General features: G+C 50.9%; 5 protein-coding genes across 5 annotated transcripts; 2 read left to right on the forward strand and 3 right to left on the reverse strand.

Moving 5' to 3' along the window:
• Positions 1–389: 389 nt before the first annotated feature.
• COCVIDRAFT_20866 (hypothetical protein) lies at positions 390–1,113 on the reverse strand (the record flags this gene model as incomplete). Its single annotated transcript, XM_014695254.1, has 3 exons — positions 390–551; positions 602–852; positions 906–1,113. The coding sequence occupies 3 exons, from the start codon at positions 1,111–1,113 to the stop codon at positions 390–392; spliced, it is 621 nt and encodes a 206-aa protein (XP_014550740.1).
• Positions 1,114–1,521: 408 nt separating this feature from the next.
• Positions 1,522–3,273, forward strand: COCVIDRAFT_114672 (hypothetical protein; the record flags this gene model as incomplete). Its single annotated transcript, XM_014695258.1, has 2 exons — positions 1,522–2,121; positions 2,164–3,273. The coding sequence occupies 2 exons, from the start codon at positions 1,522–1,524 to the stop codon at positions 3,271–3,273; spliced, it is 1,710 nt and encodes a 569-aa protein (XP_014550744.1).
• Positions 3,274–3,770: 497 nt separating this feature from the next.
• Positions 3,771–5,504, forward strand: COCVIDRAFT_31586 (glycosyltransferase family 21 protein; the record flags this gene model as incomplete). Its single annotated transcript, XM_014695259.1, has 1 exon — positions 3,771–5,504. The coding sequence occupies one exon, from the start codon at positions 3,771–3,773 to the stop codon at positions 5,502–5,504; it is 1,734 nt and encodes a 577-aa protein (XP_014550745.1).
• Positions 5,505–5,960: 456 nt separating this feature from the next.
• COCVIDRAFT_20869 (hypothetical protein) lies at positions 5,961–8,703 on the reverse strand (the record flags this gene model as incomplete). Its single annotated transcript, XM_014695255.1, has 4 exons — positions 5,961–8,288; positions 8,344–8,377; positions 8,431–8,551; positions 8,604–8,703. 4 exons carry the CDS (start codon positions 8,701–8,703, stop codon positions 5,961–5,963), a joined length of 2,583 nt encoding a protein of 860 aa, XP_014550741.1.
• A 1,949-nt stretch (positions 8,704–10,652) lies between these two features.
• Positions 10,653–11,941, reverse strand: COCVIDRAFT_31588 (hypothetical protein; the record flags this gene model as incomplete). The annotated part of the gene is made up of 3 exons (XM_014695260.1): positions 10,653–11,240; positions 11,293–11,670; positions 11,714–11,941. The coding sequence occupies 3 exons, from the start codon at positions 11,939–11,941 to the stop codon at positions 10,653–10,655; spliced, it is 1,194 nt and encodes a 397-aa protein (XP_014550746.1).
• Positions 11,942–12,224: the final 283 nt, after the last annotated feature.

Here is a 12,224-nt window from a genome sequence, read left to right on the forward strand (position 1 = left end):
GCAATAGCTTAGGTTTACAATGCTTCATATTGGATGAGTGTAGGAAAATATCCTTGCTCTTCTTTTTGCTGCTAAGATGGCGTCGCAATCTTTGTGGTTGTATGAATTTTCATATTCCCCAACTTCAACGCTATTTTGGGAGCATTTGGACAAACGCTACGGGTGATGAGTGGTTAAGATTAGATCCAAGGGACATTTTTGAAAGCAAAACCCCCGTAGCACTAGAACAAATCACCCACATTGTGTTGCCAGGAAGGAGGTGTTGGTACCAAGACGATAAAACAAAAGATGAGCAGAACAAGTCACAGTGTCCCTATAATCATGACTGCATCGCGTCATGTAGTTGTTTACAATATGGTACATATTTTTGGATTATAATCTTGTCAAGGTCATGAATCGGGCGAAAAGCTAAAGCCGAGCGGTGTAAGAATCTTGTCTTGCACGACCTTGTTGGCTGCTTCGCCGCCTTTCTCAAGCGCCACCGCTCCAACAATGGCATATAATGAAGTCATAAGAACGGATTCAATACCGGAACCTTGCAGGTTGTCCGCCTGTTATCTATTAGCCATTGGACCTGCTCGATAAAACATGAGTTACATACCCTCCTGGGCTTCCACCGAGTAACCTTATCCAAACCATATTTCTCTGCTATTGGTGCTAGCCGTGACTTGTTCAACACTAAACTCTCCGCCTCGTCGGTCAAGCCTTGCAGTCCGTTCAAGGCGGGGTGAAGGTATGGTTTGCGGCCAAATTCGTCATTCATGGGCACGCCATTCGAGTCCCTTGGCCATTGATCTTCTTGTGGTGAGTTTATGAGCGCTTGTGATGTTTGTAGTTCGACAATCCTCCGTCCTGGCATCGGTATTAGTTTCCTGCCCGACCAGCCTTTTCCCATACACACATACCCAGATATGCTAGCCGGTCGTTGAAACCCCGCTTTCCGTGGTCAAAACTCTTGTGTGTCACTGCTAGCCATTTAACCTCCTCTCCTAGCACCTTATCGCCGCCAGGGCCCAACATGCGCACATAGGCATCATCTAATCGCTTGGGATCCTCATTGACCTTGAAAATTCCACCTTTTGCTTGAGGCCGTAGCCTGAAGGGAGCCACCATTCGTTGGGGTGTCTGTTTCCATCGTGGCCGTTGTGCAATCTCTGTATCGTTTTCGGGCGCGGCCTTGGCGGGTGTGGTGGTTGAAAATGCGCATGCGGAGGTCCGCACGATGGAGGCTTGTGATGGACGCGCTGAACGTAGGGACGACGAGGCGGTCGAGACGAGTGACTGGAGAGGCCTTTTGGAAGCCATTGGGGGTGTTTGTATCGGCGGAGAAGGCGGAGAGGTCCGATTGGGGCGGCCAGTCCAGGCGCTGGTGCTGGCGGAGGTGAAGTTCGCATCATCGAAAAGTTGCGGCACTCGCGGCGCCTTGCCGCAATCGTACTAGTTCCGGTCGCGCATCCGCTCCCCCATCTTCTGCCCCCGATACGCGACCTTCTCCCCTGGTCATGCTTCTGTTGGGCCAGTATGGCAAGTCCTGGTGCCTCCGGCTCGTTGAAAGAGCTGCTGGCTGAGCAATTGCCAAAGGACGTTCCTATCACCTTCTATCACTACTCAACTCCACCCTCCAAGTCCTCCGCCCTCTTCTCCGCACCTCCCCATTGCAAGTCCGAAAAGACGTACTGCGAATCGCATACCTTGGCCGCCTCTATTATCCCCAAGGATGCCGTAGCCTCAGATTTTCCTGAAGAAGTTCTTGTTCTTGCCATTGAAATCTTGATCTACACTACGAGAAACCTCACCACCATCTTTGTTTCCAAAGCCGATTCCACGGGTTACCTCTCTGAGCTACAATTACCGCGGTCGCAATCCTCGTCACCCTTGAAAGTTATATGTCGCACCTTTGTGTCTTGGCTTGCAAGAGAAAGGCAACGGGAAGGCAAGAAACTGGTCATATCTCTTTTCGCAAGAGCACAGGACCAATATCTGTTTCCTGCCAGCATCGAGAACAAGAAAAAGCATGTGCTGGACGACAGGGGCTTGGTAAAGTGGTGGTGCAAAGTCCTGGATCCGATCATCTGGGAATACAAGGCTGAAGGGGACCGGAAGCCCTTTCCCCAACGCCTAGTCGAGGGCGAGCCTACCGAGACAACCACCCCGTCATCGCAGACAGAATCTACAGCGAGAGGCTACCTAGTGATCCCAGGCTTCGAAACGTACGACACTTTGCGATATACCCCACCAAGCCCTGCGCCAAACACACCTCGACGGTGGGCTGCTGCCCATCCCCTGCTTCAAATAGCTCCCTATCCTGCTGCTCCGCCGCGCTGCCTCGTTCCTCATTTCCCAGACGACCCAAAAGCTAGATTTCTTGACGAATTAGACGAAGAACTTCCAGACCGGGGTACAGATGCTATGGTGGCTGATGGAGGTACACCCTCGAGAAGCAACGGACAATGGAAGAGTGTCAAGACGCTTGACCAATTCTGGGAGTTCATGGCATTCAGACAAGAGTGTTCCTCAGGTCGGATAGTGGGCTTTATCTGGGTTGTGATCACACCGCCAAAGCCTTCAATACCCGAAGAAGACGATGATGTGCTTTCGCAAGAGTCCTTGTCTCAACCGCTCTCCCAGAATAACCCCCAGAAAAGTACTCGTACCCCTAAACGCCCAAAGACGAGCCAGCGGAAGAAAGAGGCCAAACTGAAATATGGACCTATACCCCTCGTTCTACCCAAGATCAAGTTGAGGTCGTCACACCTGTCGACTTCTTCGAACACGTCCAAATCTGGTAAGATACCTCCTGAAACCAGTCCCTATTGGAAATGGCCTGCTTCATCACGTGGAACCATATGTTTTTCGCTGAAGAATTACGACCGTGCACACGAAGTGCTACTGCAACAGACGTTTGCGAACCGTGCTGCTGCAGCACGAAGTACAAAGAAATGGAAGGAGGAAATTGCTGTGTTGGGTGGTGTAGAGGACTGGGGCTTTGTGGTCACAGGAAGAAAAGAGTTTACGTCTACAGATACCCCCTCAGGTGCAGCGAGCGGTGTAGCGCCAACTATAGTCATGGGTGTGCGGAAGAAGAGAAAGCCTAATGGGTCAGCGGAGGCAGTGAACATGGCGCAACAGGCGGTGGAGCCAGTGCAGGAATTAGGGGCTGACACAGTCCGCAAGAAAGCAAAGACTGACTCAGTCCCGCCGACTGATGCAATTGCTGCCAACGGGGTGAATACTTTGACGGCCAGATTGGTACGCAAGAAGCCAAAGGCGTAGGTTGACCATACATGGGAACTGGATGTGATACTGGATGTCGATTGGCTTCTTGTGTTCCTCTGATATTGCCCTGGATTGGCCGTGGCCCGTGAATTTGCATAGCGCTGGCGTTTCCTTGGTTACGCACTCAGAGTTTGAAATAATGAGTATACGTGTTACTTTCTGATCATTTGATGACGGCAAAGAGGTCTGGGATGCTGCATCTGGACAATTGGTGGTTGTAGCGCGCTGATCTCAGCAAGCAATTTCACCGGCGGTGACGTCGAACAGGTACAGGCCGCCTTCATTTCCTACGACAATACAAAGGCGCCGTCTCTCCCTCCCTTTCCTCGCCCTGTACCTGCGTTGTCACTAATTGTACCCTTTTCGAGGTACCTGCGTGGTGTGGTCTTGGCAAGCTGTCACTCCTTTACGTAGTCGAACTCCGCAACCTCCGCGCTCCGAGATTCGTCAACATCCCACACTTACGTATACGGTTCCTGCAACAATCTTCGCGCATGCTTCGCGCGTCCGACCCTGCGATTCGAGACGATGTCTCTCAGTTGCGCTTTATTGTCGCGACTGGCTGTCTAATTTGGTGGGTGGTAGTATGGAACGTCTGCGCTATTGGCTTCATCCAACTGTTCCGATACTACTGGAAGAAGCCACAGCTAGCAACATGCGTGACCACATTGGATGAGGAAAAGGTGCCTCATGTTACAGTCATACGACCGGTCAAGGGTCTCGATCCACGTCTTTACGAATGTCTCGCGGCCACCCTCCGCCAAACGTACCCCAAGAACAAAATAAACACCGTCTTCTGCGTTCCCGAACGATCCGATCCCGCCTTTCCAATTCTCGAGCGCCTATGCAAAGACTTTCCAGATGTTGATGTACAGATATTGGTTGAGGAGGAAGACCCAATGCTACTCAAGAACAACAATGCATTGGGACCTAATCCAAAGATTAGGAACATGAGCCGCGCTTATAGGGAGGCCAAGGGTGATATTGTGTGGATACTGGATTGCAATGTCTGGGTTGGCAAAGGAGTCTGCGGCCGCTTGGTGGACTTGCTATGTGGATTTGGGGAGGGCAATAACGGGAAGAGCAGGAGAAAGTACAAATTCGTGCATCAGACACCGCTCACGGTAGACCTCGACTCGCAGGATCTCTCGCTCAAGGACAGAAAGGAACTACTTGGAGGGAAACCAGCCGTCGCAGCAACATCGACGAGCATTGCGGCAACCACTTCTTCTGATCCCCGCAACCATTCCAGTAGCACCATAAGTAAGCTCCTCCAGCGTGGTGGAGGTCGGCTGGACGAAGCCTTTATGTCATCTGCACATGCGAAATTCTACCAAGCCATCAACACAGTCGCCGTAGCCCCTTGCATCATGGGCAAAAGCACCATGTTCCGCCGTTCACAACTCAACTACGTTACCTCGTCAAACCCAGACCGCGCCGCCGGTATCGATTTCTTTTCCGACAACATCTGCGAAGACCACCTCATCGGCGACGCCCTCTGGAAACAACCCCAAGCTTTCGAGCAGCCCGGCTACAAACCTGAACCAGGCAAGCAAAAAGAAAGCTGGGGCAAACACGCAATGCTTTTCGGCGACTTCTGCTTTCAACCCATCAGCCATACCTCCGTCGCCGCCTACCTCCACCGCCGCATCCGCTGGCTCCGCGTCCGCAAATTCACAGTCACACTCGCCACATTTGTCGAGCCAGGCACTGAAAGCATTCTATGTGGTGTCTACGGCGCTTACGCTCTCACCACACTACCTTTCTTCACAAATCTTGGTATCCCACCCACGTGGCTATCTTTCTTCCTGGTCTGGTGTGCACATATGGCGGCGTGGTGTCTGGTAGATTACATCCAATACCTCCTCCTGCACTCTGCCAAGACTGTAGAAATCGATGCAGACACCCCGGATTTCGTGCTTCCACAGCGTTCGGCGTCGGCGTACCATCGGTCTACGGACGAGGCTGCGAAGCCTTTGCTTAGCAAGGATAAGGCAGTCTCCGCCGAGCCTAGCTTACTGGATGGCGCGAGACGAAGTTTCAAGGACTTCTTCTTCGCATGGTTGGGTCGTGAGGCTTTTGCGCTTCCGGTGTGGATCACGGCGTTCTGGGGCGGAGTCACGGTTGAGTGGCGGGGAAGGAAGTTTTGGGTTGGGCTTGATACCAAGGTTCATGAGATTCTGCCCGAGGAGAAGAAGAAGAACAAGAAGACGGATACTAAGAAGTAACGGCGTTAGATACTTTTGTATCTTGCGTAGTAATAAACGTTCCAAGCGTGATTTTGTAATTATCAACCCGTGCTCCGTGTAATGTATCTGACTACATTGTCTTCTTCTATTCACCACTAAAACACAAGCAAGGAACACGTCAACCATGGAAGAAAAACTTGGCTCAAAAAAGAGAGCCCCTCATCGTATTCATAGTAAACTACCCATCCATTTACACCTATAAAAAAAGCCGGACCGCTGGAATACATTTCCTCATTTCCAGAAAAAAAAAACAGAACGCCCGTCCTAAAAAGCTCATGACAAAGGACTGGAAACTTTGAAACCCGTGAATCCCAGTTCTATCTAGTAAGTAGTAGTTACCAAACCAAAAACAACAATAAAAACAGCATGTACGTGTATATAACTTGCGCTCGCTAGAAAACATCAACAACAACAAACGAACGAACGTATATCTCTCTAGTTCGTCTTTTCTCTATACAAGCCTGTAGGACCCGCAGTAAAAGCGCCACTGAGAATCCTCTTAAGCTGCTCCGGCCGCGTCTCCGTTACAACGCGGTCACCATTCGCACTTGCGGTACTGCGGCGACTCAGCATAGTGCCTGTGCGGGTAATACGATCGGTACTATAGCTGAGACCCATATCCACAGCGTTGCTACCGCGACGGGCCCTTCGAGTCGCCTCTTCGTTTTCCTTCTGGTACCGAGTTTCCGAGGGGAGCAAGATAGCGCGGTCAAGTGCGTAAGGGAGACCACGGTGGCGGCCGCGGATTTGCATGGCGATGATGATGAGTTTAGATAGAGGTTTGAATTGTGCGGAGAAGGAGGCGTTGGTGCCAGGGTAGCCCTGGCTGAGGCCTACGGTGCCGTAGGCGGAGACGATTTCGAAGAGGACGGAGAAGAGGGAGAAGGCGTATTCGTTTGTATTTTCGAGGCGGGCGCCTTCAATGATGGCGATGAGGAAGAAGCCGAGGAAGACGAACCAGAGATCGAAGGAGAGTTGGCGGCGGAGGTGGTGGGAGAGGTAGCTGGATTTTGCGTCATCGAGTTCGTTGTCGGCCCAGACGCCGAGGGATTTTTCTTCGTAGACATTGGACTGACGGATCGACATTGCGATGGGGAAGATGGAGATGTACATCATGATTAGGTAGCTGACTTGGACGGCCGGGTGCAGGTCGGCGATGTTGACGACGGCGAAACCGGCGGTACGGGTCGAAGCAGCTTGGAAGAGACCGGCGAGGAAGCGGTGGCCGCCGGAGAGGGATGTAACGGTTGGGTCGTCGAGATCGAGGATGATGAAGAAGATGAGATCGACGCCATTGAGGATAATCAGGATCCAGAAGAGCCACCAGTTCGCCTGGCTGGGGAACAGTAGCGTGAAGCATCGACGGGGGTGGTCGAGCAAAAAACGAAGTTCCTCCCAAATACCACTGCCCTTGGGCACCAACTTGGAGTAGATCCAGATTGTGAATCGAAGCATACAAGGGAATCCCGTGTTTCCGATGATGATGAGGAAAGTACCAATAAGCAGAGGCCAGACCGTCAATTGAAAAGAGACCATCGAGTCTGGAGTGAGAGTAAATCCTAGATCGTTGAACAGAGATGCAGAGGTGAAGAAGCCCCACCAAGTCGGGTGAATACCAACTTTCTCCACAACAGCGCTGTACCTGGGACTATGCGAGATCCATGGCGCCAGAGAGATGACGCCAACAATGTGCCAGCCAAGGTAGAAAACCGTAAGAATGACTGCTAGCAATTTCAAAGCCCGGTACTCGATACCGCCCAGCTCTTCTCTTTGCTCTTCAGTCAAATCAACAAAGTTGGAATTGCGTCCTAGGGTAGGTGTCCAGCTGAGGTAGGGCATTGGATCCTCTTCTTCATCCTTAGTCCTAGAAAGGAAGCTTGCAAGAGTCCTTGAGCGCGATCTGTTGCGGAGATGCATCGATGCTGAAGGTCCACTGGGGTCGACCTCGTTTGTTCTTGATCGGTCGTAGACAGAATGTCCGTTGGGTCGTTGTCTATCGGGGACGTCGATGGTAATGTGATTCTTCAATTGTCGGTCGTCTCCGTTCAAAGCAAAAGGTAGCGAGTTGGAGCGCTTGTTTTTCGGGACTGGGGTTGCACGAGAATCCTGCGATATCCTACTCGTGACTCGATCGAGTTCTTCCTCGCCCTCGACTGTTTCTGGAATAAGACCCTGATCGAAATCGCGCGGGCCTGGAATGCGCAACTTGTTCCGTGTGGTCGGGTTACGCTGAGCCTCCACAAAAGCGATACTCCTTTCTTTGTTGATCTCGGGAAGCCGGCTGCCAGGAGACTCTTCTACGGAACTTCTGATTGGTTTCTGATTTGCAGGTGTGTTGAGATTATCCGCCCATACAATGCCCGCTGGCGCATTTTGCGACGGAGTCTGTGGCCGAAACGGTGGCATGTTATCTTCACTCGAACTCGACCGCCGTCTGGGACGAATGCCGTTGCCGGTAGAATCCAGTCCGTCGCTAAACGCGTTTTCATTCTCGATAGTGCCGCCATGCGCATGTCCATTGGAGCTCCTCATGACGCGGATTTCGCGTGAGCCAACCGCCTGCTCTTCTTGTCCCGGATCCGCGTCATTGTTTTTCTTCGCCTCGCTCTTGCGCCTCGACAGTGTTCGCGTCCGCCCGCTCCTGCTACCCCTTTCCAGCACAATGTTCTGAAACCGCTTTTCGAACCAGTATAGACGGACGACGACGACGGAGCTGTGGATGAAGATGGGCGTGCATAGACATGTCATGAGATATAGCGTGATCTGCAGTTGGTCAGAAAAATGTTGATCTCCCAGTATTCCGGTCGTGCGCGCGTACCTGCTGATACAAATCGAGGTTATTGATATCAATTCTACAACGTCTGTCAGTTTGTGATCACCATACGCCCAAGACTTTGTTACATACGTGTTTAGACCACTCTGTGTTGCTGCGCCGCTGGCAAAGAAGAGGGCATCGATATATGGGATGCGCCCATTGCCATACATGATGACGGAGCCGATGAGCGTCCATGAGACGATGTATCCATCTGCCGATTCGTAAGTATACACGTTAATCTTTTTCTTTGATCGCATACATACAGTGAAGGGTGATGAAATTGGCATGTGGCGTGAGTGCCTTCAGCGACGACGGCGTGCGCTGCTTCAGCCATGCGAAGAAGGACAACCAGGGGCCGAACATGATTGCCCTGCGAGCGCCCTATAGGCGAAAGGAAATGCGTGACTACAGAAAAGCCGTCGGATGTCGATCCTCCCGTCGTACAGCAAATAAGAAAAGCAAGAAGAACAAAAAAGAGTTCCGGTCTAGTCACAAAGGCGACGGAAACAGCCAGTTATGATGGGGGGACAATGCGCGGACAGCAATGAAAGCTGAGATGGTCAAGCGTTCGTTAATCAGCGGCGGCGGTGGCAGGAGGAGAGCATCACATCAACGGACCGACCCGATAGCGCGTCGCAACAAAGGACCGTCTAAGAGCATTGTGGGTAACGGACATGGTTCCTTGATATAAAAAAAAGGGGGTGTGGAGAGGGCAGCGGGCGAAGAAATTCCAAACCACGGTTGGGTGGAAACCGGGGTTGGTTCCAGACGAACATTGCGAATGGAATTCCCGGCTTATCGCGGTGTGAGGCGCGATGATGCCAAGGGGCGTCTGAAGGGCGTCGAGCGCGCCCAGGCCTTTGGGTCTTCGTATGCATCGTGCATGCGGCCCCGGGAAGTTTTATTATGCCCACTTACCCCTGTATTGGGGACTTGCAGAGTAAGTACCGTGGTGTTACGCCGCACTTTTACAAAACTACTGACTTAGTACTCTCCTTACACACGACGTACGCGCTACTGTACGTTGTGGTACTGTTATTATGAGCTACACAACGACCATGAATGCTGCCTCCCCCCATCCATCTTCCATCCAACAACCACGTGCGAACAAATTCCCACTCCACCACCACAAAAAAAAACCACGCATGCTAAACCACCCCCTCCACACCCACTTCAACCCCTCGTATCATGCACCTCGACACTTTGGAGCAAACCAACCTAGATGTGTTGTCACATCTCACCATATCTCCCATCTGCCGTAGCCCATCTGCCGCCGCCCAAATCCCTCTATCCTCGCCTATCCCGCATATTCCGTATTTCTCGCCATCTCATCCTTACCTCTGACATCACACGCCTCCCATTCGCCAAACAAACTTTCCAGCCAACCCTGCCAACACCAATGCCCAGCCCCAGCCCTAGCCCTAAACCCTTGAAACAAAACCACCTCACCTCACCGCACGCCTCTTCTCGCTTTCCCAAGCAACACTCTGTGACACCCGTTGCATCGGCTCAAGATTGCTGTAAGCACACGCACAAGCACGCGAAAGTGGGTACCACCATCTGCCCCTTACAATGCCTATGTTTTTTCCGTGTGGCGCAGCAATACCACCGACCACCAACTTACTCGACCTGCGCCACACCGCCCATTCCCTCTCTCATACTCTCTCGTAAGTACCGTAACCACGGGATCCGATAGGCCGGCTTATCTCTCCCTTTCATACAACACACATGTCCATATAGTACCATAGCTTCACCGCCTCACAAAACGCCCAAACAAACGCGTAAATGTATAAGCCTCAACAACTAACCCGGGTGCTATGCCCACTCGGATCGCCGGTATCAGTATCCGCGGCGCGGAGGGGGGGTTCGGAAGCGGCAAGTGCCCTGTTCCGGGAGAAAGGAAACAACAAAAGGGTCATAGCTGTGTGTGTATGTGTAAAGTGCGTGAGAGGCGTGTGTGTGTGCATATAACCTCGGATGAACACGTCATGTAAATACTTGTGTAAGTATGCTTCCGATGTGCAAGTCGGACCGTAGCCTTTTACATATTACTATGACTAAGCAGCTTTGAATAACTAGTTATCTCTCATCACTAGAATGGGGACTGGTATGCCAAGCTCTTGGTAAAATGTACGTCTTGCAATAGCCCAGTGGGATGCAGCATCCCCAACAGGAGATGCTATGCATGGACTTTGTCGTTTGTTATCAATGATATTTTGTTGCCTAGTGGCATTACTATCAACCAGGATGGTATCAATTTCGAAAGAAAAAAAAACAGTATTGGGATCACGCTATGTAGCGTAACCCCCAAACTACGTTGTAAGCACATCTAGCTGCGAACAAATAGCCGTAAACCACCATACGAGCCTTGCCGTCCGAGGAATTTCCTTCCAATCCGGCTTCTTCTCCTCGCCGTCGTTGCAAATGACCTTTACATAAGGACGAAGTTCCATATCTCCACAGAAGAAATACATGGGTCCTGTTAGGTCGAAATCCTCCTCATCGCAATCGAATCTGTACTGTCCTAGTGAAATCTGGTGGTTTTCATAGGAGAGCAGCATTCCCACGGTCGGCTTGTGAGATGTTTTGTTATTTATAAACATGCGTACGTGAGTTACTCCAGAGAGACATGCAGAGGACACGTACCACTGCGGTATCCAATGGTTAGGGAGGGTATACGCGGCTTGGCGAGGTGGACTGGGTAGCGGCCCAACTGGCTTCTCTTTGTGGGTAATACCAATCTTTGTTTGTAGTGATGATCCAGTCGTTTTGTTGTTATAGCAGAATCCCGTGATTCGATAGGCATTCTGTTTAACCAGAGGCTCATACCGGTATAGATGTTCGTTTTCCCTCGGCACATAATTCCCAAAGGTACAGGTACGCTCAAGGGATGTGTTGACCTATTTCAACATATAAGACTCTTATACACACACAAACGGATATGCTATTTACCACGAGAGCAGGTTGGCGAATGGATAAATCATTGTCCAGCTCACGAATCCACGCAGCAGTAATGACCTCGCCCTTGGAAAGAGGAAAACAAATGTATGCCACGCGATCTGGAAATGCACTCCAGGTTTGAGAATAGTTGTAGGGTTTACCACTGTGGCCATAGGTTTCAAGGTGCACGAAACCTTCATGACCGCAACCAACGATTATTCCTTGTGTGTCGTCGTTGAGCCCCACATATCTCATGCGTTGAGGAAGAGACGGTTCGGTCTTGTGAAAATACCATGTAGATACTTTAGGTTGAGATGAAAATTGGCAATCCCAATAGGGATTCCAAAATGGCTCACGTGTGTTTGCTGATTCGACATCCACAATGATATTCTGACAATGTCAGTGATGGAATTAGTAATATTGTAATTCATACCTTGGTGCAAATGCAAAGTTCTAGTTTGTCCGCCTCGGCCTGAATCAGTCTGTACCAGAGGCCAGGTCGTGAGTATCGGAAGTGACCTTGGAAGTTTATGTCAAGTATACCTACTTCATCCCGAGTTACAGCAATAGAAAGGACGTTTTGGCGTTTGACGATTGTATCTTCTTGCAAGGCAATACTCGTTGCATAGCGGTGTCCTAGGAAATTGGAGTAACGAACCATAGCTGGCTCTCCTGCAAACGTTATGAGGTCGGTGTGGTTGCTCTTCTGACTCTTTGCGAATTCTAGTAGGGACTGGCCTTCCCCGGCGATTATCGCTGGTTTTCGTAAAGCACATGGCCACGATAACCCTGCGATATCTAATACAAGCTCTGGTGGTAGTCTTTCAACAACCAACCGGAGGAAATTTCCAAAGCTGTCTTTTGCTGTGTGCGCGAACAGTGCCGATTCTGAACGAGGGAAATATTCTTCGTAAGCATGTTTTTCTCTCTCGATGTTGTGGCGA

The sequence above is a fragment of the Bipolaris victoriae genome (assembly GCF_000527765.1).
Source record: "Bipolaris victoriae FI3 unplaced genomic scaffold scaffold_169, whole genome shotgun sequence".
Lineage (NCBI taxonomy): Eukaryota > Fungi > Ascomycota > Dothideomycetes > Pleosporales > Pleosporaceae > Bipolaris > Bipolaris victoriae.